The 26,306-nt window shown below is 49.7% G+C and overlaps 1 protein-coding gene across 4 annotated transcripts; it reads left to right on the forward strand.

Moving 5' to 3' along the window:
* The first annotated feature begins 1,178 nt into the window (after window positions 1-1,178).
* Window positions 1,179-24,557, forward strand: SLC9A5 (solute carrier family 9 member A5). Of its 4 annotated transcripts, none has more exons than XM_077755577.1 (16): window positions 1,179-1,497; window positions 4,740-5,042; window positions 6,790-6,953; window positions 7,143-7,221; window positions 7,501-7,678; window positions 8,253-8,473; window positions 8,689-8,891; window positions 9,090-9,179; window positions 9,274-9,344; window positions 10,065-10,194; window positions 10,672-10,760; window positions 10,923-11,049; window positions 14,877-15,047; window positions 15,576-15,645; window positions 16,505-16,639; window positions 19,763-21,215. In XM_077755577.1, exons 1-16 carry the CDS (start codon window positions 1,305-1,307, stop codon window positions 20,233-20,235), a joined length of 2,697 nt encoding a protein of 898 aa, XP_077611703.1. In that variant the 5' UTR covers window positions 1,179-1,304; the 3' UTR covers window positions 20,236-21,215. The 4 variants fall into 4 exon arrangements, with proteins under 4 accessions (XP_077611703.1, XP_077611704.1, XP_077611701.1 ...); XM_077755575.1 differs by lacking the exons at window positions 1,179-1,497; window positions 4,740-5,042 and adding exons at window positions 22,382-22,546; window positions 24,349-24,557 and having other exon boundaries at window positions 6,511-6,953; window positions 19,763-20,221; XM_077755576.1 differs by lacking the exons at window positions 1,179-1,497; window positions 4,740-5,042 and having other exon boundaries at window positions 6,511-6,953; window positions 10,669-10,760.
* Window positions 24,558-26,306: the final 1,749 nt, after the last annotated feature.

Here is a 26,306-nt window from a genome sequence, read left to right on the forward strand (position 1 = left end):
CGATGAGGCTGCGCTCTGGTCGAAGGGTTCTTCGGGAAGGTGTGGCGGAAGTTTCTTTAGATAGTGGCCAGCCAGGTCTCCCTGTGTTTAGGGACGAAATGGCCCTTATTCCTTCAGTTTAAGGAATGAAGTGGATGGGATTCCGTCATTTGGGGGAAAACATGGAGATGGATCCCTTTTAGTTTGGAGCAAGAAGTGAAAATAGATTCCACCCACCTTGAAGAAGAGGTGGGACTTCTTCCCTTTAGATGGGGTAAGAAGAGGGATGGATGCCCCTCAGCTCTGGGAAAACGATGTGCTGACTCAGTTTCAGTGGGGTGGTAGAACATGTTTTTCCTCAGTTTGGGTGACGAAGTGGGATGGTTGCTTCTTAGCTTGAATGAAAAATGGATACGGTCCTCCTCAGTTTGGGGCTAGATTAGCCGCATGCCCCCTCAGGTTTGGGGGAAAAGGTGAGGGGATCCCTGTTAGTTTGAAGGGAATCGATAGGCTGGGTCTTCCATAGTTTAGGGAAAGAAGATACGTTCCCTTCAGTTGCAAGAAAAAGGTGAGGAGACTTCCCTGTAGTTTGACGGAAAGTGTGGCCGGGTGCTCCTCGGTTTGAGAGATAAAGAGGGACAGCTTTCTTTTCAGCCTGGAATGAGAGCTGGGCCTAGTCTAGGCCTTGGAGTTTCTGGGGACTTGGAGGACAGCGTTGTCCATCACGGCTTTCTGGGCGCGCCCAGTGCGCTTGCGCAGCTCTGGTCTGGGCGGGGGCCCTAGGGGGTCCTAGGCTCCGCAGGGCGGCGGCGCACTGCCACCTGCCGTTTGCACGGGGCAGCGTCGGGGCCCGAGCCCTTGGTAACAGCAGTGGGTCTGCGCTCGCGTTGGAGACGCGCCCCTCCGGCCTGGACCCCGTCCCCGCCAGACCCCTGCCCCTCCCCTGCGGGCTACAGCCTCGGGCGGGTAGGACAAGGTAGTGCCTCTGGAGGGCTGTGGCCGCTTACAGTTCTGAAACAGGGTCGGGGGAGCTTTGAGGAAGGTTTGGAAGAGCGGACTCGAAGGAATAGGTTTCTGGACTTGGGGGAGAGCTGCACTGGGGGATTTCCAGAGCTGAGACTGATTTAGTGGGGGAGGAGCAGGGGTCCAGAGTCCGGGCGCCCGGAGCACGGTCTCGGAGTCCGGACCCGGCTTGGGGGTTTCGGAGCCAGGATTGGGGGGAGCGGGCCCCACGTGCTCGTGACGCGGGGGCGGCCGGTAGGCGCGGCAGCGACGCGAGGCCGGCGGCCGTGCGGTGCCGGGAGGGCTGCTAGGCAGTCTGCAGGATGCTGCGCGCAGCACTACCGCTGCTCTGGCTGCTCCTGGCGGGGGCAGCCACAACCGAAGAGCCCACCCAGGAGCCGGGGTCGCCCGGCGAGCCTCCTCCAGGGCTGGCACTCTTCCGCTGGCAGTGGCACGAAGTGGAGGCGCCCTACCTGGTAGCCCTGTGGATCCTGGTGGCCAGCCTGGCCAAAATAGGTGAGTGCGTCCGTGCGAGTGCCAGGCCGGTGGCTGGCAGCGGACCCGCCCTCAACCCCTAGTCCCCAGATCTGGGCTGGCTTCTTGCACAGTGCCAGCCAGGTCTCAGGTTCCGATTCCACAAATCCGGGCTCTTACAGAGTTCCTGCGCTCTCTCTTGTGGCTCTGCCTCCTCCCCTTTCCGTGGGGGAGGTCTGAGGTTTTGCCTTCTCTAAGGGCTGCCCTTGCTCTCTCCAGCCTCATCCCTAGACTCCTTTGCCTCTCTGCCCTCCCTCTTCCCCATTGCAGTAAACCCTTCGGGCTGGCCTCTCCTCCAGCAATCGCCAGGCTCCTAGAACCCTCTGTCAGCGCCGAGGGAGTGGGGATGTTGAAGGGATAGTGTTCTCCGGAAAACTCAGGCATCTTGGTCCTGAAGAAGCAGTCTTCCCACCCAAGAGATCATGTCCAAGTGTCCACTCTCTTGGGATTCTAGACTGTCCATTTTTCTCTAGTTCCCCTCTTCTCCCCTATAGATGCACCATTCCTTAGGTGTTCTTAGCGGGGACCACCCCCCCGACATAATTCAGGTCTGCATTCTTCCCACTTCAGGGTGAACAAAACAAAGCAAACAAAACCCTTATTTATCAGGGCCTTACTTACTATGTGCTGCCTACACTAGGTGCTTTCATATATCCGACCTCCTTTTGTCTGCACAACTTGTGCTTCACATTCCTTATCTTGAATAGAGCTGCTTTTCCTTACTTCTGCCTCTTCCTCCCCACTTCTGAGCAGCCAGTGGGCCCTCCTCCCACCAGAGACCCTCCTCCCTCTCCCTGTTGTGCAGGCTCTGCTGTGGGGGTGACTAATTATAGCTGAGCGTTGCTACTCACTCCCCAGCTATGCTGGCACAGCCTGTACTCCAGTCTCACCAATACAGTCTTCATTTAGGAATCACAGTTTAGAATTTGCCCCTGTANCCCACCCCCACCCCCACCAAGAGACTCTGTTGGTGGGGAGGAGTTGCTGGGCAGGAACAGAAGAACTTTCTATTCTCTTCTGGCAGCCCATTAATAATGGAAAATGGGGACTGAAATGCCTTCAGGGAGCCTACTTCTGCCTGAGAACAGGCTTTGGTGATGGGTTTTGGATTGCAGTGTGGGGGCTGATGCATGCTGTGGAGGTGAGGATGGAATAGGGTCCCTGAAGGAGAGAGGAGGGGAACTAAAGGTAGGGATCTGTATGGGCAGATCTATGACTGAATTTGCCTTGGGGTCTGGCAGTAATGAGAGCAAGGTGGGAGAAAGCCTCAGATTTAGGAGCCAAGAATTGGGTTTGCTGAGGAGTCTCTGAGTTGTAGGAAAGTTCTTGTCTTATTTAGGGTTTATAGTAACGACTGTAGTTACCCCCATAATTGGATGCCAACTCCTCTAGGGGTAGGAGAAGATAGCCTTTTCGATAGCCACACAGACACAAAACCACAAAAAAAACCCAAAAACTTCCTCACAGAGAAGGGTAGAGATTGGAATACCTTCCCTCAGCTTCATTGCTAGGAGGGTTTTTGTTTTTGTTTTGTTTTTTCCTTTTTATTCAACAGATATTTAGGTAGATTCCACTATGTACTAGGAACTGCTCTAAGCCCTTTGGATACAGCTTCTAAAGGGCACTGTCTTGGAATTGGGTCTCACATAGGCTAACATGGAGACTTCTTCCACTACCTGTCTTTCCAGGTATGGGGAGAGCTGTTCACTCATGATCTCAGGGCCCAAGGAAAAGACAATGCAGTTTATTTTAGCGGGCACGGATAGGAGTGGCAATAGTGCTAGAAACCCATTACACACTTCCTCTTTTCTTGGGGGACAGATCTGTCATTTTCCCCCAGAGTCATTTTTTTTTAAAGATTTTTTATTTTTAAGTAAGCTCTATACCCAACTTGAACTCACAACCCCAAGATTAAGAGTCACATGCTCCACCTACTCAGCTGGCTAGGTGTCCCTGCCTCAGAGTCATTTTTAATTAACATTTGTTGAGAACCTACTATGTGTGTGATATCCTGGTGGGCACATTCACATTGTATCATTTTATACCCACGTTGTGTATTAGATATTTTTCTCATAGGAGAAGGAATTGAAGTTCAGGTAAATTAGTTTGTGATCATACATTTAGAAAGTGATGGAGCCTGAAGAACTAGAGATCTTCCTACTGCTACTCAATTTTTTTCAAACTACTGTTTCCTTAGTTGAGGCATTATAATAAAAAGCACGTTGGGCTAGGAGGTCTACAGTGCTGTTAGGAGGTATAATATGCATTATGGTCAAGTGAGGAAAGCAGAACTCAATACTATATTATGTAACATTTATTGAGTGATTATGATAAAGCATTGGGTTAAATGCTATTGAGTAGATTGCTTTATTTAAACATCACAACAATCCCATGAGATCATTACTGTTTTTATTCCTATTTTGCTGATGAGAAAACTGAAAGAGAGGTGAAGATATGTAGTCTGAGGTCACAGAACTAGTAAACAGAGGAGCTAGTCTTCAAACCCAGGCAGCCTGGATCTAGAAGTCCTGATTTTTACAGTTATGTTATACACAAAAATATACCAAATAATGTTTCCTGAGGCACACATAATGGTTATGGATAAGGGAGATCAGAGAAAGGTGAGATGCCCTGAGGACGAGAGTAGAGAGGAGGGGGCATTTCCAGAATGGAAAAAGCAAGCAAAGGCCTGGGCTACCATGACAGGAGCACCAAGAAACAGACAACTTTAGCTGCACTGGAGGGTTTGTAGGCATGGAGGTCAGAGATTCTAGCAGTCCTGCATTTCTTTTCTCCTTCCTTGGTCTCAGGGTCAGGGTTCTTTTTTTTTTTTTTTTTTTTTTTTTTTAATTTTTAAAATGTTTTATTTATTTCTGAGAGAGAGAGAGAGAGAGACAGTGTGAGCAGGGGAGGGTCAGAGAGAGAGAGAGATACAGAATCTGAAGCAGGCTCCAGGCTCTGAGCTAGCTGTCAGCACAGAGCCTGACGTGGGGCTCGAACTCACAAACCGTGAGATCATGACCTGAGCCGAAGTTGGACGCTTAACTGGCTGAGCCACTCAGGCGCCCCAGGGTCAGGGTTCCTGACCTAGGATAACCTTCTAAGACTGGGAGGTTATAGGCCAGTGTGTGTGTGTGTGTGTGTGTGTGTGTGTGTGTGTGTGTGTGTGTGTGTGTGTGTCCATCCCATAAGCTGATACATCCTGCCCTCTTCTTGCATTGTAGTGTTTCACTTGTCTCGGAAGGTGACATCACTGGTTCCTGAGAGCTGCCTGCTGATTTTGCTGGGACTGGTGCTTGGAGGCATTGTCTTGGCTGTGGCCAAGAAAGCTGAGTACCAGCTGGAGCCAGGCACGTTCTTCCTCTTCCTGCTGCCTCCTATTGTGCTAGACTCAGGCTATTTCATGCCTAGCCGGCTGTTCTTTGACAATTTAGGTGCCATCCTCACCTATGCTGTGGTGGGCACACTCTGGAATGCCTTCACAACAGGTGCTGCCCTCTGGGGCCTGCAGCAGGCTGGATTTGTGGGTGAGTGACCCTAAAACCTCGACCAACCCCCTTCTCCACCTCTGGAGATCCCATATTGGCAAGAGCCATGCCCTGAGAGTTGTCTTAGGTCCCTCCCACCTGGAGTGCAAGGCAATGCTCCAGATGGGGCCTACAGCCTTCATTTAGGTCTCTGCCAGTTGAGTCTGGGCTGCTGCAGCACGACAGCTGAGCAGAGGCCTGGCTCCCAGCTGTGTGTGGGCTGCCGAGGCTGGGAAGCCTGCGTTACTATGCTGCCTCCTGCCCTCTGTTACCACACTGCCATTTCCCAGCCTTGCTCCCTTGAGGCACATTCACTGTTCCTGTGAGGGCCAACCATCCTGGCTCTGCCCAGGCCACATCAGGGTGGTTTTCTGTTATTATTTTCTTTTTTATTAAGATCTAGTTATTTAAAAAAATTTGTTTTAAGATTTTATTTTTAAGTAATCTCTACACACCATGTGGGCTTGAATGTACAACCCCGAGATTCAGGGTAGCATGCTTTTCTGACTGAGCCAGCCAGACACCCCTTTAATTTTTTTTTTTAAAGTAATCTCTACACCCAGCATGGGGCTCAAACTCACAATCCTGTGATCAAGAGTCATATGCTCTTCTGATTGAGCCAGCCAGGTGCCCTTATTTTTGATAAATCCATATTATACATCCACAGAATGCAATACATTACCCTGGTGTTATATCTTTACTTATCACATGGACTCTTTATAGCTACCCTATTGGGGTATAATTTGTCCCATTTAATAGATGAGGAAATAGAGGCCCTTAAACTCATTGGATAACAGGTCCAAGGTTAGCAGGAGAGGTCTGTTTTACTGAGGTTCTTTGCCCTCAGATTGCCTTTCCTGCTCCCTTCTTCCTCATTTTCTGCACCAAAATCCATTCAACTCTGAATGTTGGTAATTCAAACTTCTTCCAAAGTACAAAGGGAGGTTTGCAACTTCTACTTGAGGCCTCCAACCTGGTTCTCCTAATGGGTGAGTGAACTCTTTGGAGCAGGAAAGGAAGGGAGGACATCAGACCATAATAATAGTAGTAATAATAGTAATAACAATAATCCTAATAATAGGTAATATTTATTAGATCCTTACTATGTATTAGGCTCTGGCTAAATAAAGAACTTTTTGCGGTAGATTCTATTATTATTCCCAATATATACATGAGGAAACAGGATAACAGAGATTCTATGACATATTCAAGTTCTCTCAGTGGTGGGTGCTTTTCCTTCCATACTCTAATAGATGGAGAGCCCCTACCCCTCCTGCTGAGTATCATGAGTGTCATATCCTTTAGGCTGAGAACCACAAGTGTAGGAGAAAGCACTATCTCCCTAATAAAGCCAGTCAGCAGCCACTTTCCACCTGCTGGTGGTTCTTATTACTGTAGCTGCAGATTTTATTGTCAGTGCCACCTTAACTTTTCAGGTTATATAGAGCTTTCTTAGCCATCTCCTGGGTTGATTTTGCAGAAATCTCATGAGGTAGGCAGATGAGGAGGCATGGCTTAAGAGAAGTCATGTGACAGTGACAGCACCAACATCACAGAGCTGGTAAGTGGCAAAGCCAGACCTTAGGCTCAAATGTCCTGACCTGAGGGCTGATGCTGTCTTCACCATCCCAAGTCCTCTCTGGGCATCCTTGTTTTCACAGTGGGGTGGAGCCAGGGCTTGTCACAGGGGACACTGTGGAAAACTGGATACCTTGCCAACTGCTGTTCCCTATCTATCCCTCAAAAGCCCCTCGAGTGCAGGCCAGCTTGCTGGACTTTCTGCTATTTGGGAGCCTCATCTCAGCGGTGGACCCCGTGGCTGTGTTGGCTGTCTTTGAGGAGGTGCATGTCAACGAAACCCTCTTTATCATCGTCTTTGGCGAGTCCCTGCTCAATGATGCTGTCACTGTGGTGAGAGTGCTCAGCTGGCTGCCATTCCCTGACCCCTGTTGCCATGCTCTGACTAGTTGGGTGTCTGAGCATGCTCAGACCCTTCCCTGGGTTCCCTGGGGAAGAAATACGTCCTAAGCTTCACCCTCTCCCAGCAGCCCCAGTTGGGCCTTCCCTCTCCTTTCTCCTGATTCCCCTCTTCTCACTCAGGTGCTGTACAAGGTCTGCAACTCCTTTGTGGAGATGGGCTCTGCCAACGTGCAGGCCACTGACTACCTGAAAGGAGTCGGTCAGTATTTCCCCCCCTTGGCTGGGTTGCTGAGTCCCTGCCCCCTACTGCATCAGGACAGAGGAGGCTGTTGGGTTGCCTCATTCCCATCCCTCCTCTGTAGAGAAATGGGACCCCGAGAACCTGAGAAGGAGGGGCTTTCCGGGGATCCTGGCTCTGGGATCCTGATCCCTGGGGAGTACAATGGGCATTGTCCTCAACTCCCTGCCAGGCAGCAGTCTTGTCCACCCGGGTGGGGTCCAGGTCAGGGGTCACACTGACAACCCACTCCTCCCCCAGCCTCCCTGTTTGTGGTCAGTCTGGGCGGGGCAGCCGTGGGCTTAGTCTTTGCCTTCCTCCTGGCCCTGACCACACGCTTCACCAAGCGGGTCCGCATCATCGAGCCGCTGCTGGTCTTCCTCCTCGCCTATGCAGCCTACCTCACTGCTGAAATGGCCTCGCTCTCCGCTATTCTTGCGTGAGTCCTGGGGGCCTTGCATGCAGGCAGCTGGGAGGGGGTATTGGAGATGGTTGCCTCTCACATGGACAGAAGCAGGACCCTGAGGAGGCAATAGGTTTCCTTGTGCCTTTGTGGTTGTGAGAGCCTCAAATTCCCCTGGGAAGACGGTAAACCTCAGGTAATATTTCAGGATCTACCTCTAAAACTGCCCTGGGCACCCTAGAACTTAGTCTTTTTCTGCCTGAAGTGCTCTCTCGGGTGTAGGCTGAGCTACAAGTGGATCTCAATTCCTGGTGCCACTGGCTCCAGTGGCCACAGTACTCCAAAAGTTGCCTCAGAAAGGATGCTAATCAGAGCATATTTCTCCCACCTTCCCCTCCAGGAGGCACTGAGTGGGAACCTGGAGATTTGGACCCTTATTCCAAGACCACCACTAGCTGTCCTGAGACAGTCTCCATGCCTCCTTGAGCTTGAGCCCTGATGGTCTGACATCTGTGATGGGCAACACACCTCCTTGTAGCACGCTTGAACCCCACAGGCTGTGCTTCTGCCACCCTTCCTTACATGTCCTGTCTGTCAATTCCTATTTCAGGGTGACTATGTGTGGCCTGGGCTGTAAGAAGTATGTGGAGGCCAACATCTCCCATAAGTCACGCACAGCTGTCAAATACACAATGAAGACTCTAGCCAGCTGTGCTGAGACAGTCATCTTCATGCTGCTTGGCATCTCGGCTGTGGACTCTTCTAAGTGGGCCTGGGATTCTGGGCTGGTGCTGGGCACCCTCTTCTTCATCCTGTTCTTCCGAGCCCTCGGTATTGCCAGCACTCTCTGCTTTCCCTCTCTACTTCCTGCCCTGCCCCAGCTCATCTCCTAGTCTGAGTCCATATCCTTGTCAATTCCTAAGCCTCCCCACTATTGCTCATCCTTCCTAGCCCCTGTCAGACCATAGCCCAGATACTTGGTACCATCCACTCCTGGGTCTTCCACCCCCAAAGCCCTGCTCCCACTGGCCTCCCTCCTGCTGTAGGCGTAGTCCTGCAGACGTGGGTGCTGAATCAGTTCCGGCTGGTCCCTCTGGACAAGATTGACCAGGTGGTGATGTCCTATGGGGGCCTGCGTGGGGCTGTGGCCTTCGCTCTCGTCATCCTACTGGACAGGACCAAGGTCCCTGCCAAGGACTACTTTGTGGCCACCACTATTGTGGTGGTTTTCTTCACAGTCATTGTGCAGGTGGGAGAGCCCATGAGGCTGGGTAGGGAGAGGGTCTGGCAGGCCCTGGGGGAGGGATGGAGCCCTTGGGACAGGGGCTCCTCTTTCTACTGGGGGATACAGAGGCCTGACTTCTCAGATTTTGAGTGCAGTGAAGTGGAGGTACTGAAGGCAGCAGGGAACTGGATAGGGCAGGGCTCACCTGCTGCCTGTCCGTAGGGCTTAACCATCAAGCCACTGGTCAAGTGGCTGAAGGTGAAGAGGAGTGAGCATCACAAACCCACCCTGAACCAGGAGCTGCATGAGCACGTGGGTACCAGAACCCCATCCCTCCACCTATACCTCTCTTCCTTCTATTTTAAGCAGAGTCCTGATCCAGTCCCCCTACCCACCCCCCTTCTAGACTTTTGACCACATTCTGGCTGCAGTGGAGGACGTTGTGGGGCACCATGGCTATCACTACTGGAGGGACAGGTGAGGGAGCTCCCCCAAGGCTCCTTCAGCAGCAGCAGAGCCACCAGCCAGGGCAGCACTGGGGATGTGCCACACTTCTGAGAAGGGACACAGCCAGGCTTGGGCTAGGTGACCTCTGCCAGGAGCCCTTTCAGTGGCATCCCAGTACTTTCAGAATAAGACAAGTCTTCCCAATGAGGCCTGCCTGGCCCTGTGTGGTCTGGCACCTTCCAGAGTCTGGCCTCCTTGTGTTGTACTCTGTCCTTGATTGTCTGCCTGTTAATTACATGGACCCTGGTTTAGAACCTCAGGACCCGCTGTGCTCCCCTATCCTGCCACTGAGACCTTTGCACATATTCTGTGTATTAGAACATTTCCTCACCTTCTCACCTACTTAACCACTGTTCCTCCTTCAGATCTCACCATAGGCATCAAGCTCCTGGGGAGGCCTTCCGTGGCCTCCCTGACTAGGACAAATCCCTTCATACTCTATAATTATTCTATGTAGTTCTTGTTATTGTTGCAATTCTGGTTATTTGTAATAACTTCAGTTTAAAGTCAGGCTTTCCTATAATGCTGTAAATTCCATGAGGGCAGGGTCTAGTTTCAGTATTCTCCCTGGCTGAGGCCTATATCAAGAGAGCCAGGCCAATGCTGGCAGTGCTCCTACCTCATCTGAGGAAAGGCCAGCCAGCTAGGCCTTGGGGATGGCACTCAGGGCTGGCCTGACATCTTCTGTAGGTGGGAGCAGTTTGACAAGAAGTACCTGAGTCAGCTGCTGATGCGGCGGTCAGCCTACCGCATCCGGGACCAGATCTGGGATGTGTACTATCGACTCAACATCCGGGATGCCATCAGCTTCGTGGACCAGGTGGGCCAGCAGCCAGTGGTGGGTGGGCAGGTACCCAGCAGAGCAGGACAGGAAGGGGTGACAAGCAGGTAGGACCTGAGCAGGGAGTTGGGAATTCCTAGCAGACTGGTAAAGTGGCACCTGCAGGAACCAGCCTGACCTGATGCTGAATTCAGAGTGTGTTAAGCAGTAGAGAAAGGTGAGAAACAGCTGGACTCTAGAGTGAGCGGAGGCAGTTCCAGTCTTATCACTTTCAGGCTTGTGACCTTGGCTAAGTCCCTTATTCTCTTGGAGCCTGTTTTCTCTGTCGTAAGAAAGTAGGAATAAGAATACATATGTCACAGAATTCTGTGGATTCAATATGTAAAGTGCATAGCACAGTACCTAGAAGATCAAAGGAGGAGAATAAGTGTTAACTCTTGTTCTTTTTATTACCCTTTGACTGTCTGGGCTACCCTCCAACTGATTGCCTTCTGACCTCTGTCTTGGCCCCAGCAGGGAGGCCATATCTTGTCCTCCACAGGTCTGACTCTGCCCTCTATGCCCAGCCGCAATTCTATGGCAGAGACATCTGTCACCAACCTGCTGTAAGTCCTTGAATCCCCCTCCAGTTTCTCAAACTCCTCTCTTCTTGGGCCCTCTCTCTGCATCCCTTCTGGGAAAGATTTGTGGGCACTTTTGTTTTTTGCCCTTCCCCTGGCCTGTCCTCCTGGTCCCTCCTTAGCACGCATGTTCCCTGCCTCCTGCAGGAGGGAGAGTGGCAGTGGAGCGTGTCTGGATCTGCAGGTGATTGACACGGTACGCAGCGGCCGGGACCGTGAGGATGCTGTGATGCACCATCTGCTCTGTGGAGGCCTCTACAAGCCACGCCGCAGGGTGAGAGCAGGCAGGGGGAGTGGGTCTGGGGGCAGTTGCGGGGGGTGGTCTGGGGAGACCATGACTGCAGGCTCAAGAGGCACTTGGCACCAGTTAGTGGAGAGCTAGAAGTGCCCAGTGGAAGAGTGTGGGCATTATCTTATAATAACTTTTAGGGGTTTTGTTTTGTTTTGTTTTTTTGTCTTTGTTTTTTTTTGTTTTTTGTTTTAGAAAGGGTTGGCCTGATATAAGCACTGTTTAAAGAGATCTCCTTCTGGTAGCAGAGCATAGACCAAACTGGAGGGGCGAGGTGCAAGGCTGGGAGAGCCAGTAGGGAGGCTGGAGTGAAACACTGGATCAGAGCTGGGTAGTGGTAAGGGAGAGGAGCACATAGGATTGAGTGGTTGTCTTGAGGGAGAGAGCAGGGGACAGACTACAAAAGGCTTGATGGGGTCACAAGCAGAAGCAGGAATGCTGAGGAAGCCTGTGAGACCAGCTTAGGATGTGGAAGACAGACATCACTTTTAGGTAGTGTTAGTCTAATACAGGTTAGGAAGCTCTGGGGCTGGAATGGCCCAGCCCATCCGGGAAGGAATCTGCTGCAATCCCACAAGGGGGCAGCATGCCATTACCTTGAACTTTTCTGAAGTGGGAAGGCAAGGCAACTTTTACCAATCTTGTTAGTTTTAACAGTCAAGGCTGTTTCTACCGTTGAGACAGAACTGGCTTCTTTTAACTTGCTGGCATGGGTCATAATTTGACTCTTTGCAGCTCTGCAGAATAAGCCTTCGAAGGTTTCAAGACATTTCCCTTTCTCACAGGCCGCCTTGCCCTCAGGCCAGCATCCCCTCTCCCTGTATGTCTTTTCTGGTCATAAGAAACAAGGCCCAGAATGCTGTTCTAGATGTGGTTGACCAGGGCAGGCATAGAGGCTCTCTTACCTTTCTAGTTCTAGAACTTACAGTTCTCTTCCCAATGCCTAGAATCCTTCAAGCTTTGTGTTACCACTCTGAGGCCCCAAAATGTCCTTATAATCAGGCATACTCCCATGTCTTCCTCAGTTAATGGCTATTAAACTCTGTCTCATCCAACCTGTGGGGTTTTTGTTTCATTTTGTTTACTTTTTTCTTAAGGCACATCTCACTCATTCACAAAACTAGGCAGAATAAAATAACTCTCATTTATCCATCATGCAGCTCCCTTAATTATCAATGCATGGTTGATCTTGTTACATTCTGTATCCCTACCTCATCCCATCCACACTTTTTTATCTTAAAGCAAACTCCAGACATAACATATCACCTCTAAATATTTCAATATATATTTCTATGTGGCAAGAACTCTACATATACGATGTATGTATAAAATCTTAGTACTATTATCACTTACAACAAATAACAGTAATTCTCACATGAAATATCCAATCAGTGTTCATAAACATCTCTTTTTCCATGTGGTTTGTTTAAATCAGGATCCAAATAAAGCCCACACTTTGCGTTTGGTAAATATGTCTCTTTATTAAAGAAAAAAAATCTCTAATAATTCCTTTTCCTTTTCTCATACTTGCTATTTATTTATTGAAGAACCTGATACTTTGTCTCAGGGAATTTCCCATTTTATAGATTTTGCTAATTATATTCCAGTGGCAGTGATTAACATGTTCCTCTACCCCCTGTATTTCCTGGTAGTTAAATCTAGAAGCCTGGTCAGATTCAGTAACATTCAGTAGGTGTGCTTCATATTATGTATTGTATCACATCAGGATGTACATAATAATTGATTGTCTATGGATGTGTTTGCGTAAGATTGGTCAGTGGGTGCAGTTCAACCAGTTGTTATGTAATCAATTAGGGAAAAAAAAACAGAGTAAGACTGTGCTTATCCTTGTTAAATGTCATCTTATTTGATTTAGCCCATCATTCCATCGTTTGGATCCCATGTCTGGCACCAAATATCTGTTCAGATTCACATCATGTGAAAATTTGCTAAGCCTGTTAACTTTGTATTCATCCAAATCAACATAAATGTTGAACAGGATAGAGCTGAGGACAGAGCCCTGTGGCATGCTACTAAAGACTTTCCTCCAGACTGACATGGATCAAGCATTTTTGGGTATGGTTACTCAACTAGTTCTGAATCCATTTAGTTATACCATAACACAGTCCATAATTCTTCATGTTCTTCAAAGAAATGTTATTCGAGAGAGAGAGTGTGTGTTATGTAGAGAGTTACAAATATGAGATTATAGGTTAAGAGAGAGATAAGGGTTGGAAATAAACATAAGTAGTCTTTATTATCAGAGGTTTCCTCACCTGGCAACATCAGGATCCCTTGGGGGAGCTTGCTAGACTACATATTCCTGGCTTTACCTCCTGGAGATTCTGATTTCGTAGTATGGAATGAGACTAAGAATCTATGGCCTTAATAAATCGCCCAGGTGATTCAAATGCAGCTGGTGTGATGGCTGCATGGTGTCTGTGACTGGGCTAGCTGAAGCTGGGGGAATAGAGAGTTCGCTGCAGAGAGCATTTGGAGGTGAGACAGGAAGGCCAAGGACAACAGTGTGAGAAATGCACACGGGAGAAGAGGAAGGGGAACCGGCAAAGGAAAGGAGACGAACAGTAGCAGATGGTGTCTTGGAGACCTGGGCCAGAAGGACGGCTGGATCCTGCACACAGGTCAGGCCAGCGCCTAACCAGAGGTCATGCCATGGCACTGGTGACCAGGGAGAAAGCAGCACTGTGGACTTCTGGACCCTGGAGTTGTATTTCTGGTATTTAAGAAAGTAATGGGTATGAGGAAAAGTGTCAGAATCAGAGTATAAAAGTTAGGCAGCAAAAGGAAAGCAGTGGCTTCAATGGAAAGGTTTTCTTCGGGGGAGAATGGGCAGGAGCAGGCTTAAAAGCAGGGTGGTGGGCCAGTTGACATGGTGAGGGAAGGAGAAAAGGTGCTGGAGGGCCAGGAAATGGGAGGGAGCAGGGAACTGATGGAGGCAGCGAGAAGTGGGCTGAGCAAAGTGGAGGCCAGGGTTCAGGGAAGGCCTGTGAGGGAGCTGAATTCCTGTACCCCTAGCAAAGAGGGGTCCCTCTGGGTAATTAGGTGGGGGAGGCAGATGGGAAACTTGAAGGGAGCTCTTAGAACTGGCTTGGGGTAACAGAAAATACAAGGTAGAAGAAAGGGTCGTAGTAGGGACGTGAGCCCAGATAAGATGATTTGGACCCGCTGGCAGTATTTCTATCTGGCAGTCTAGGTCGGTATATAGTGGGCATGGTCTTTGTGAGAAAGAGTGGGAAGGAATAGATGATGAGGGTGGTTGTGAGTTGGGTGCAGGTGGCTTTTGGGATTGAGAGAGTCCAGGGTGTCAGGAGAGATAGTTCTGGAAGTCAAAGTTGTTGCAGAAATGGCCGGCTGGAGAGTTTCTCATGGAGGGAGAATCCTATATAGCTGGATAGGGGTGTGTAGGCCAGGGACTAGGGTCCTAAATGGAAGTGCAAAGAAAGAAATGTCCCTCACAGTCTCATTGCAGCCCCAAGAAACAAGATACAGGGTTCCCTGCCTCTTGTTACTTCAAATCAGAGAAGACTGGGAAGGGCAGTGGAAGATAGGGACAGCCAGATTTGGGGGGATAGGTTCAGAGATAAAGGGGAGTTTTTCCCCCAGTGAACTGAGAATACAGTGTGTCTAGCTGAGTTCCTATTGTATTTTTTGTTTTTTAAATCCATGGCTAGTTCTAGAAAAACTGGGCTGGGAGGGTCTATGGTGCACATAGACATATGGTGCTATGGCCTGGTTTCCTGTGGGAGGCCAAGGCTCCCAGCCTCATGGCAGGGTGGGGCTGTCATTGCCAGTACAAAGCCAGCTGCAGCCGCCACTTCATCTCAGAGGATGCGCAGGAACGGCAGGACAAGGAGGTCTTCCAGCAGAACATGAAACGGCGGCTGGAGTCCTTTAAGTCCACCAAGCACAACATCTGCTTCACCAAGAGCAAGCCACGACCTCGCAAGACCAGTCGCAAGAAGGCATGTGTTTTCTCTGGGACTTCTGTTTGGGGCTGGAGGCTGATGGCACATAGTTTTGAGTTCCCAAGTATTGGAATTCAGCCCAGGAGAACCCCTAGTTGGTTAATCCTCAGGGTCTTGGTGGCTGCAATCGTTTGGGTTCTGTTTTTTTATCTTCCTAGAGTTTCAGGAGGGTAAGGTTAGCCCTTTTGAGGGAGATCTGCCTCTTGCCATGGGGTTACATGCTGGGAGGCAGCAGGACCTCCTACCAGAAGTGACTCAGCATGAGCAAGGCAGGTTCCTGAGCTTAGGGGCAGGGGGAGCTCCAGGAGTCCCTAATTCAGCCCTGGCTGAGGCATCCAGAGCCCTTGCTGGGGCATAGGTTCCTTAGACTCCATACTTGCCTGCAGGGTCAAGGGCTGATGGAACCACTGGGATTGATTGATTGATTCCCTCCCCCACTCTGTCAGGAAGACCCTACCAGACAACAGGGTTGGAGTTTTGAGCCAGGGCCAGAGACTTAGGGTTTTTTTTTCTCTTGGTCCTCAGAAGGATGGTTTGGCTAACACTGAGGCCACAAATGGGAAACCTCCTCGAGACCTGGGCGTTCAGGACACAGGCAAGCGGGGAGTGGGGGTGGGGGGCAGATGCCCATCAGCCAAAACCTCTTATGTGCTACATTCAGTGCCACGGACTGAGGCTTCTTCCCTCAAGGACCTGTTGAACTTACTTGATTTCAAAGCTGGACATTATTTTTTTTAATGTTTTATTTATTTCTAGGAGAGAGAGAGAGAGAGAGAGACAGCATAAGCAGGGGAGGGTCAGAGAGAGAGGGAGTCACAGACTCTGAAACAGGCTCCAGGCTCTGAGCTGGCAGTCAGCATAGAGCCCGACGCGGGGCTCGAACCCACGAACCGTGAGATCATGACCTAAGTGAAAGTCGGACGCTTAACCGACTAAGCCACCCAGGTGCCCCAGTAGTTCTTAATTTGTGACAGGAGGTGTCTGGTAGCTAACTACAGGTTAGGGCCCTAAGGATATGGAGAAAGTGTCATGGAGAAGGGAGGAGCTTGAAGGAGGGGTCACCTGTGGGGCCCAGTGTCCTACCTGCAAAACCAGGGTTTGGATGAGCTGAGCATTGTTGGGCCTTCCACCTCTCCTGATGCTCGTGTTTTCAGTTGATGATAGGCTTCAGGGCTAAGAGAAGATGACGGAGGAGCTGGAAAGTATGACTTCCCTCCTGGCTTGCTCTCAGGACTCTGCTTTCCCTGGTGGCCTCCTAGGGCTCTGCAGCCCCACTTAGCTTCCTCTTTAGCCCCAAACCCCTAGGCCATGCTGAAATAGCCAGAGGATAAGGTGGGGAGGCTCTGCCAGCTGTGGGCTCTGCCTGGGTGGACAGGGAGCTGACTTGGGGTAGTGCAGTACCAAGAGGCAGCTGCTGGGCTGGCCACCTCCACTCAGTTCTTGTCCCTGTGCAGCTGCTGTGATCTTAACTGTGGAGTCTGAGGAGGAAGAAGAGAGTGACAGTTCGGAGACAGAGAAGGAGGACGACGAGGGGATCATCTTTGTGGCTCGGGCCACCAGTGAAGTTCTCCAAGAGGGCAAGGTCTCAGGTAATGGCTTCCTCCCAGGCCTCCACCCCCACCCAGGACAAGCGGGAGCTGTGCAACTGCTTTCTTCCCTCTTCACGCATGGCCTTTCCCCCAGACGACTCCCTTTTCCTACTCATTTCTTCACCAGCCAGCATTTCCTGAGCATCTCCTTTATATCAGACATCCAACATGCCTGATCTAATTCAGTCCTTACAACAACCAATGTGGGGAAACTGAGTTCATAGAGAAAAAGGGATTTAGGGTTTGTCTAACATCCCACAGCAGAACTAGAATTTGAACCTGACCCATCTGACTCCAAAGCCTGCGGCTTTTTCACTGCCTTACTGCCTCCCTTTACAGTCTAGCTAGGAGTATGAGGTGACAAGCAAACCTTACACCAGGCTCTGCTGTGACTCATACTCAGCACACCTGCCCTCAGGTAGAGAGCACCTGGTGAGAGTGGCAGTCTGGCCTGGGGGAGGAACCTGAATTCATCAAAATGGCATTTTAGTGGATAGAAACAATACATACATGTTTCCATATGTGGAGACTTAACTTACTCATGTCATTGTTAGTTGGCTCCAGCATCCTCAGGTGTCATTTTAAAATATCTTATTATAGAACATTACAAAATATATAATAGACAGAATCATAAAGTAAACTATCTGCTTATTACCCAGCTTCAATAATTAACCTACTCCTGGGGTGCCTGGGTGGCTCAGTTGGCTGAGCGTCCAACTTTAGCTCAGGTCGTGATCTCATGGTTTGTGGGTTCGAGCCCCACATCAGGCTCTGGGCTGACAGCGTGAGGTCTGCTTCAGATTCTCTGTCTCCCTCTCTCTCTCTGCCCATCCCCTGCTAGCACAAGTTTTCTCTTTCTCTCTCTCTCTCAAAAATAAATAAGCATTAAAAAATTTAAAAAAATTAACCTACTCCAATCAATCTTATTTCATCTCTCCCCTCACCTATGCCCCTCTCTTCACTGGATTCTTTTGAAGCAAATCTCAAGTATCCTATCACCTTGTCAATAAATACTTAAGCATGCGTCTTTAAAAGATAGGGATTCTTCAAAAATATAACTGCAGTACTATTATTATATCTAAAGTCTCTGTCATCAATTATCCAGTGTTCAAATTTACCTGATTGTCTTAATATTCTTTTTTTTTTACAGTAGGTTTGTTAAAATAAAAATCCAGACAAGGCCCTCACATGACATTAAGCTGATAAGTCTCTTTTAGCCTACAGCAGTGGTTCTCAAGGGGGTAGTAGTGAGTGATTTTGCCCACAGGGGACATCTGGCAATATCTGGAGACATTTTTGGTTGCCACAGCTGAAGAGGTGCACTTGCATGTAGTAGGTAGAAGCCAGGGATGCTGCTAAATACCCTGTGATACACAGGACAGCCCTATAACAAAGTATCTGTGTTCCATCTTGTCAGTGGTGTCAAGTTTGAAAAGCCCTGATTTACAGGTCCCCGTACCTCCTTTATTCCCTTCCAATGTATTCATTTGTTCATTATTAACTTTTTAAAAGACTCTTTTTTAAAATGTTTATTTATTTATTTTGAGAGAGAGAGTTTGCATGCACATGAGCAAGGGAGGAGCAGAGAGAAAGGGAGAGAGAAAATCCCAAGCAAACTCTATGTTATAGCACAGAGTCCATCACAGGCCTCGATCCCACAAACTGTGAGATCATGGCCTGAGCCAAAATTAAGTCAGATGCTCAACCAACTGAGCCACCCAGGTGCCCCTGCAATGTATGTACTGAAATAATCTGGTTATTTGTCCTTTCTTGTCTGGATTTTGCTGATTGCATCCCTAAAGCATCATTTAATATGTTCCACCATGCCTTATATCTCCTTTAAATCAGCAATTAAATCTAGATCAGATTTCAGTTGAGATGTTTTGGTAAGAATACTTACTTCAGAGGCAGTGATGGTGTACTTTGTATCACATCACATCAGGGAACACATCCCATGTTGTCATTTCCCTTTTGTGAGGTTAATATTGATCACTGGGTTTAGATGTTAGCCTGACCCATCCATTATGAAGTCCGCCATCAGCTTTTCACCAGTCTTAGCAGTCACTGATGATCTTACTAGATCCAACATTTCATCCAGGGTTGCACAGTGGTCATATTCTACATTGTTTTTTCATCTGCATTACTAGCGATTCTTCTATTAAAAAAACTTCTCATCAATGACTTCGTTACTTTGAGGTACAGTTCATACTGGAATAAATGCTTGATTTTGTTCCTTTCACTAATCAGTTTTCGGACCAATGAAGCATCCTTCAAAGGTGAAGACTGAATTCTTCCGTTGCTTTAGTTTGGTCATCGTTGTTATTGTTAAAACGTAATATTCCAGGTCTTTTAAAAGAGGTAATTTTACTTCCAATCACAGCATCAATACATTTAACATTGTACTCGACTGCTCAGGACTTCCTTGATGAGCAGGTACATATGTGCACCTATTATATGCAAGGCATTGTGCTTGACGGAGAAGCGGGTGGTAGGTGGCCAGGGGCTTCTCTTTCCCAGGTTTCCTCTTTCAGAACTTCAGGCTTCCTGCTATACAGTGGTCTAGCCTTCCGTCCTGGCTGCCAGCAGTCCTGGAACTCTTGACTTAGGTCCCCTTTGTGGCACAGTGGTAGCCTGCTATTGGGTTTGCATGAGCTCACACTTCTGTCCTACCAAAGGGGTGTGACGGGTGCTGAGGCAGGTGTCCACCACCAAAGCCTTTGGTGTAGAGCCTTGAGATCTTCCCTCACCCTCACTGCTATCTCCTCTGGGATGGGCCTGGCAGGATATGGTTTCTTAGGCCAGTGCTACAACTCGGTGAGGGCTGATCACAGACAGGCTTTTTTTCCTGCCTGGCTCCTGCTTTCTCTTGCTTTAGCTATTTTCATTTGTTTAGTCAGTATTTGCCGAGCACCTACTATGTGCCTAAGCCTGTTCTATGTGCCGAGGATACAATGAGAGCAAAAGTAGCTATAGTGCTTTCCCTTCGCAAGGCATTCATCAACTAATTGCACACATGGATGTAATAGGGCAAATGTGAAATGAATTTATTTATGAAAATGCAGTTATACTTGAGAAGGATTCAAATGTGTTACTAATGAGTTCATGTGTATTCTCTGTCCTCAGGGAGCCTTGAGGTGTGTCCAAGCCCACGCATCATCCCCCCCTCTCCAACCTGTGCAGAGAAGGAGCTACCCTGGAAGAGTGGGCAGGGAGATCTGGCAGTCTATGTGTCCTCAGAAACCACCAAGATTGTGCCTGTGGACATGCAGACGGGCTGGAACCAAAGCATGTCATCCCTGGAAAGCCTGGCATCCCCACCCTGTACCCAAGCCCCGACTATGACCCGCTTGCCTCCTTGCCCAATGGCTGCTGAAGAGCCCCAGCACCCTTTCAGCCTGCCGTATGATCCACGCGCTAGCTTCGCCTTTCCCCCAAGCCTGGCCAAAGCTGGCCGCTCTCGCAGTGAGAGCAGCGCTGACATCCCCCAGCAGCAGGAGCTACAGCCCCTCATGGGATACGAAGACCGCACCCATCTTAGTCCAGGCACAGCCAACTCTCACTGGTGCATCCAGTTCAACAAAGGTAGTCGACTGTAGCCCGAGACTCAGGGAGGAGTCGGAGGCTGGGTCGCCTGTGGGAAGTCTTCCCTGGGCAAAGGGCAGAGGAGTCCACTTAGCCTGACAGGAGGCCAGAGGAGCCTGAACTAGCAACTGGGCTTCCTTGTGGCAGGTCAGAAGGGTGTTGGGCTGGTCCTCACAGGGATCCTTTCACTACTCTCCCTGCTCCAAATTCCTGCCGTCTTCCCTTTCAGTAAGGTCCTTACCCTAGCTCAAGACCCAGTCCAGAGCTTCTAGAGGTTAAGCCCACTCACTTGGGAAGCTGATGCTCTTTCCCCAGTGGGTCTCCCTGGAGTCACTCTAGGCAGCTGTTCCTGCCCCCAAAGCAAGGGCATCATTCCACAGCTCATGCTGGCCTTTCCTGCCCTTCACTCACCCCAGGACCAGCTCAAGGACAGCGCCCTGTCAATAAGGCTCCTTGAGGGGCTGGTTCTCAGAGGCACTAGGGTGGGAGGTGGAGCAGGTCTCAACCTTAGACTTTGTTACCTATTGGGTCAGCTACCTATAGCCAATTTTTGAGGGGTAGTGGGAATTTGTGTCCAATTCTTGCTTTATCTCCTTCCCTTTGCTGACAGTTATTGGGGCCATAGTTCTTTCTTTTACAGGATCAAGGTCACAGGGCTGGTCCCGGCTTCAGATCAGGGCTGTTTCTTGGCAGGGGTCACTCTGAAGATCTGCCACTCTGCATCCAAGTCTGGATCTTTCAGATCCCTGGATCTAGATTTTCTGAGGAGGGGAAATAGTGGCCTCTGAGCCACTGAGACACTACCACCTTGACATTCCCCAAATAGGAAAGAAGCCAGGTATTCCAGGGCCACCACTCCACTGCTCTGGGGGCTGGGATGCCTGGCTGCAGTGATAAGGGGGCTAACTGGGTGGCAGGTAACTTTCCTGGGGTTAGTAACTGCCTTGTGTCTTGTATCTTGAACCTAAGACACATTAAATATCTCTTGGATGGATGGGTGTCCTGTGTCCATGGGGGAGTTCTGGGGGTGGGGGAGCAACTGAAGTATCTGATGAGGGAAGCAGAAACTTTCAACTGCCTGCCTTGGGGCGTCTAGAATAGAGATCCTGGAAAGGACTGTTAGGTGTGCTGGCCCTCCTCCCCTCTCGCTCCTCCCTTCCCAATATGGCCTCCTGAACAGGGGGCCTGCAGTAGTAGTCCAGGTATCACTGTATGGGCACAGGGTCACAGAAGGGAGTCCACTCTAAAATGCAGGAGACCAGTAGGGAAGGAGACCTCAGAAGATAGTCTGAGGGTCTCAAGGTACCCAATGATGCAGCCACTACATACTGGGACCAGATAAGCCTTCCTGAAAACCTGCAGGCAGGTGTAGGATGAATAAACAGAAATACTCTGCACATGGCAGGTGGGAGGGCAATCTCAAGGGAGCTGGTTACCCTGTGAGTTTATACTACAAATTGGGTAGTGTGGGGCCCAGAAACATCTAGGGACAGAAATAAAACCCTTAGATAATAGCAGTCCCAAATTTAATTTCCACTGTGTCTGAAGAATCTTTAAGAAAATATCTGACTTTATTGAGATATAACACATATACTATAAAATTCACCCAGTTAAAATATACAGATTGGTGGTTTTTAATATATTCACAGAGTTGTGCAACCCTCATCACAATCTTAAGTTTAGAACATTTGTATTATCCCCAGAAAACAGTGTGCCTGTTGGCAGTCACTCCTCATCCCCTGTCTGCCCTTGGTAATTACTAACCTACTTTCTGTTTCTATAGATCTGAAGGACTCTGGATACTGTGAAGGTTACACATTTAGTCAACAAGCATTTACTTTTTCTGTGTTATGAATGGGAAAATGGGAGGAAGAGTAACTTGAGCTTTGTCCTCACATTGTTTATACTTGGCAGTGATAGGGCCTAGTAGTTAAACAGTCCAACTGTCACTTACCAGTTATGTCACCTTAGGTGTGTTACATACTCTCTGTGAGCCTCAGTGTCCTCATCTCTAAGAAAGAATAACAGTTACCATATAAGCTTGCTATCAGGATGAAATGATAGTATAGAAGAATGATAGAAGAGTCTAGTATACAGCATGGCCCACAGTAAGGGATCATAAATGTTTGCCATTACAGGTCTTCTTTTTTTTTTTTTAAGTTTATTTTGAGAGAGAGACGTGCTCAGGAGGAGCAGAGAGAGAGAGAGAGAAAGAGAGAGAATCTCAAGCAGGCTCTATACTACCAGCACAGAGCCCGACACGAAGCTCGATCTCACGAACTGTGAGATCATGACCTGAGCTGAAATCAACCAATAGCCACCCAGGTACCCCAAGAAGTATTTTGATTTAACCAACTGAGCCACCTGAGCACCCCATACTATTACAGCTCTTATACTGCAAGGCAAGGAGCAAGGAAAGTGCTGTGGGGCCCTGTGGAGATCTGGAAGGGCTTTGGGAGGAGCTAGTGTGGGTGAGAGTGTGTGCTGGGGTTCAGACAATACAGGCAAAGTTGGGTGGGTGCATTCCAGGTAGAAAGCAGTATAAACAAAGGATCCCCAGAGCACACATGGCAAAAAGCCAGGAGCAGTGGTTGTGCTCTGGAGAGACCAGCCAGAGACACAAAGCCTCTAGGGGTGATGTTGCTGAGTTCTGGAGGTGGTAGAGAGCTGGCCTGGGAGAACTGTGATCTAGGGTGTGGTGTGGCCAGTGATGTGCTTTAAGAGAGCTCAAGCGCAAGTGGTGTCAGATGGAATGAATGAAACGCCAGGTGGAGGATGGACTGGTAGAAAGGAAGGCTGGGGATGGGAGGCCTGCATCTGCTCAAGCAGGCTCGGGACATGAAAAGGCTGGAGAGGGCAGGCAGCCGTTCTCAGGCTTCAGAATCACAGTCACCGAGAATCTGTCAAACATGCAGATTCCTGGGCCTGCCCTAAGCAAGGCGATGGGGACCCACAAATCTGTAATCTTTTTTTTTAAAGTTTATTTATTTTGAGAAAGAGCACGCATGCAGAAGCAGGGGAGGGGCAGACAGAGAGGGAGACAGATTCCCAAGCAGGATCCACACCATCAGCACAGAGCCCAATGCAGGGTTCAAACCCATAAACTGTGAGGTTATGACCTGAGCTAAAATCAAGAGTCGGATGCTCAACTGACTGAGCCACCCAGGTACCTCCCAGAAATCTATAATCTTAATCAGCTCCCTTCGAGGAAGACTATAGAGACCACATCCTTTGAGAATTTCTAGATTAGAAACACAGTAGCAGTCAAATCCACACAATCACACTACTAAAGGTGTAGGAGAGAGGGTGCAGAGGAGCTCCTGGGCTTGGTGCTTGGTAACTTAGGATGGTGTGACAGCAAGGAAGATGGGGTTAGTCAGAGATAGAGGGTGAGCACACCAGGGAGGGGCAGAAACTTGGGATGTAGGAGAGTGAGAAAGTCAGGAGCTTGTCTATGGTTCACCACCTGACTGGACAAGATGGCAGACATGGCCTTCAGGGCACCCTGAGTTGCATGCAGGCCTTGAAGAAAGAAGGATTTTGACCAGGGGAGATGGGCATGGGCTTTCCAGGTTGAGGAAACTGACAAGATTTGTGATCAGATGAGTTTTTCAGGTCAGTATGGAGTTTGGAGTTTATTTAGGCCAAAAGTGAGCGAGATCTGGAAGGTTTGGGGATATTGTCACCCTTGCTATCTAGGGCAGTACTGAAGAGAATGTGCAAAGTTAGGGGTGGAGTGAGGGCAATGACTTTGGGTCTCTTATCACTAGGTCCATAGCCTCTCTCCTGTTTTTGATTGATTCATGGTGGCAAGGAAAGAGAGGCTGAGGGAAGGCTGGGGAAGGGGCAGGGGAGGGAGATCCAACCCTATTTTATGATCTCAGTGGAAAAAGTTGCTGTGAGTAGAATTTGCTGCCAGCAGAGCCACAGAGATGGGCCCCATGAGTCACTGCTCAGTCCTGCAAGCTCAGCCCATACGGTCTCCTGTGGTCAGCAGCCTGGGCTTGTTCCAGGCCCAGCCCCCAGTGTTCCCCACTAGGCCTCAGTATGTCCCCATTTTCTATCTATATCTTTATCATCCTAGGACTGTGCATCCTGCAGCTCTGCCTTTTCTGTTTCCCTTTCAGATTCAGCCTCTGAATCCACTTGTGACTCTGGTTTACATTTGGCTCAAGGATAGGGAGCCTCACAGGGGAGGAGTAACGTGACCACTCTCTGGCACCCCTAAGCACTTATTCTATGCCAGGCCCTATGTTAAATGCTGGAAGTACAGAAATGACAACACAATGTTTTCATGTAGCTACAATGCACATTTTATGTGGAGTGAATAAACCAACCAAAGGCTGACCCTGACTCTGGATGTATCTGTTTGCCCGTACCCAGCGGTGCTGGGGTCAGCTATGGCCTGTGGCTTGGGGACTCTTGCCTGCTTCTGGTATTGAAGGGGTATGTGTGCCTGCCAGCAGGTCTCCTCAGCTCTTAGGAGGCCTGGCTAGTGACTGGGGTGGGCAGACAGTGGGCAACAGAAGGAAAGGGAGGGAGCAGGAGGCAATGACTCAATGGGGCGGCCCTAGGACAGTTGGGGAGGGAGCCAAGGTTGATCCTGATGTTCACTAAAGCTAGAGGAGGGTGCGACCAGAGGACCCAGCTGGGAATTGCGGATGGAGCAGGACAATTCCAACCTCCTCTGGCAGCCAAATCAGCTCATGAAGAAGGCTCCTAGGTAGCTGGTCTGACAATCTGGACTTTGGGGGCTGATGTGGCAGCTGGGATGGGGTGGGCAGGTTGCTGTTCCCACTGTGCCTGCTTCTGATGCCCTGGTTTGCTCCTCTGCAGCCTCCAGGCTCATGCTTTAGAGTCAAGGAAGCCATGGCACCTCCCCCCGCCCCCAACTCCCCTCTCTCCTCCCAGGAGCCAAGGGTCTGAGCATGTTATGGAGCAGTGTGTTCTTCTGACCACACAGCCTACCTTCTTATAATCTTCCTACAAATTCTGGGGAGTGTCAGGCCAGGCACACATGGCCCTAAAGGGACCTCGGTACCTCAGAGCTGGGAGGGATCTCACAGGTCAAGTCTCCAGGTAACTTTCACCAGTTCAGGATGCCCTGACTGAGGGTGAAATGATGGGGAGGGCATGAATATAGCCCAAATGCTGGCAGCGAGTGGTCATCTGACTTATGGGGTCTTTCCTAGTCCTGATGGCAATCCCAGGGGGAAAAAAGGAATGACTTTCTTTTTTTTACAGGTGAGTAAGGGTTAAAAAGAACTGAGTTGCTGGAGCTCACCCAAAAGGTAAGTGAAATAGCAGGTCTGGGTTAGTGTCTCTGGCTCCAGGACCCTGACCTCAGTCCCAGCTGACTTGGCTGGACTTTGTGGGGAGGGGGTGTAGGTGAAAGTGCCAGGAAGGCACCAGAGTGGAGGATCTGGGCCTAGTGGTTTCTGGCAGGCCTGGGTCAGTTCCTACCCCAGAGGTCTCCCTGCCCCATCCTCCCTCCAGCCCAGACAGCAGTCCCCCATAGGGTCTTGGAATCATAAAACCTGTGTCTTGGTGCCTAGGCCTGGGCCTGGGCAGAAGGCTGAAGACTGCAAAGGAGGGGCCCTTTCCTCCTACCCTCCATGAAGATACCCCTGCTGGTTCCTAGCAGCCCCGACCTGCTGGTTTGGCCTTAAGGAGTTTCTCTTTCTAGGGAGACTCCTGGGATCTTGGGCCCACACTTTATTTTTCCCTTGCGAGTTATGAGTGCTCCCAGTTTTGCTAACAGAGTGGGGCAGTCCCCCCTCCCCCCATACTGCGTGCATTCGAGAGCAGATCCCCTCACTCCCACAAACCCCTTCCCTCGACGCCCCCACCCCAACCCCGGCCCAGTCACCCATTCACGCATCAACGGGCATCTACATCACCTTTGCCCGAGGGGGACCGCTTCCAGAGCTCTCCCTCTCCAGCACTCCGGGGAGTGGGCACCTTGGAACTGCCAGTAGTCCTTGGCCCGGAGGGTGGGAGGCGGCGGAGGTGGCGGCTTTGGGACACTGCGAGAGCCCGAGAGCCCGAGTTTCCAAGCTTTCACAGGAGACCGGCAGATGCCGTC

Source organism: Crocuta crocuta, unplaced genomic scaffold (assembly GCF_008692635.1).
Source record: "Crocuta crocuta isolate KB4526 unplaced genomic scaffold, BGI_CrCroc_1.0 scaffold152, whole genome shotgun sequence".
NCBI classification, from domain to species: Eukaryota; Metazoa; Chordata; class Mammalia; order Carnivora; family Hyaenidae; genus Crocuta; species Crocuta crocuta.

Bases quoted from the DNA above. Each gene is read 5' to 3' on its own strand.
- SLC9A5 (XM_077755577.1), top strand. From the start codon at position 1,305: ATGCTGCGCGCAGCACTACCGCTGCTCTGGCTGCTCCTGGCGGGGGCA. The intron at 1,498-4,739 runs GTGAGTGCGTCC...CTTGCATTGTAG, and splicing joins GGCCAGCCTGGCCAAAATAG to TGTTTCACTTGTCTCGGAAG. The intron at 15,048-15,575 runs GCATGTGTTTTC...CTTGGTCCTCAG, and splicing joins GCAAGACCAGTCGCAAGAAG to AAGGATGGTTTGGCTAACAC.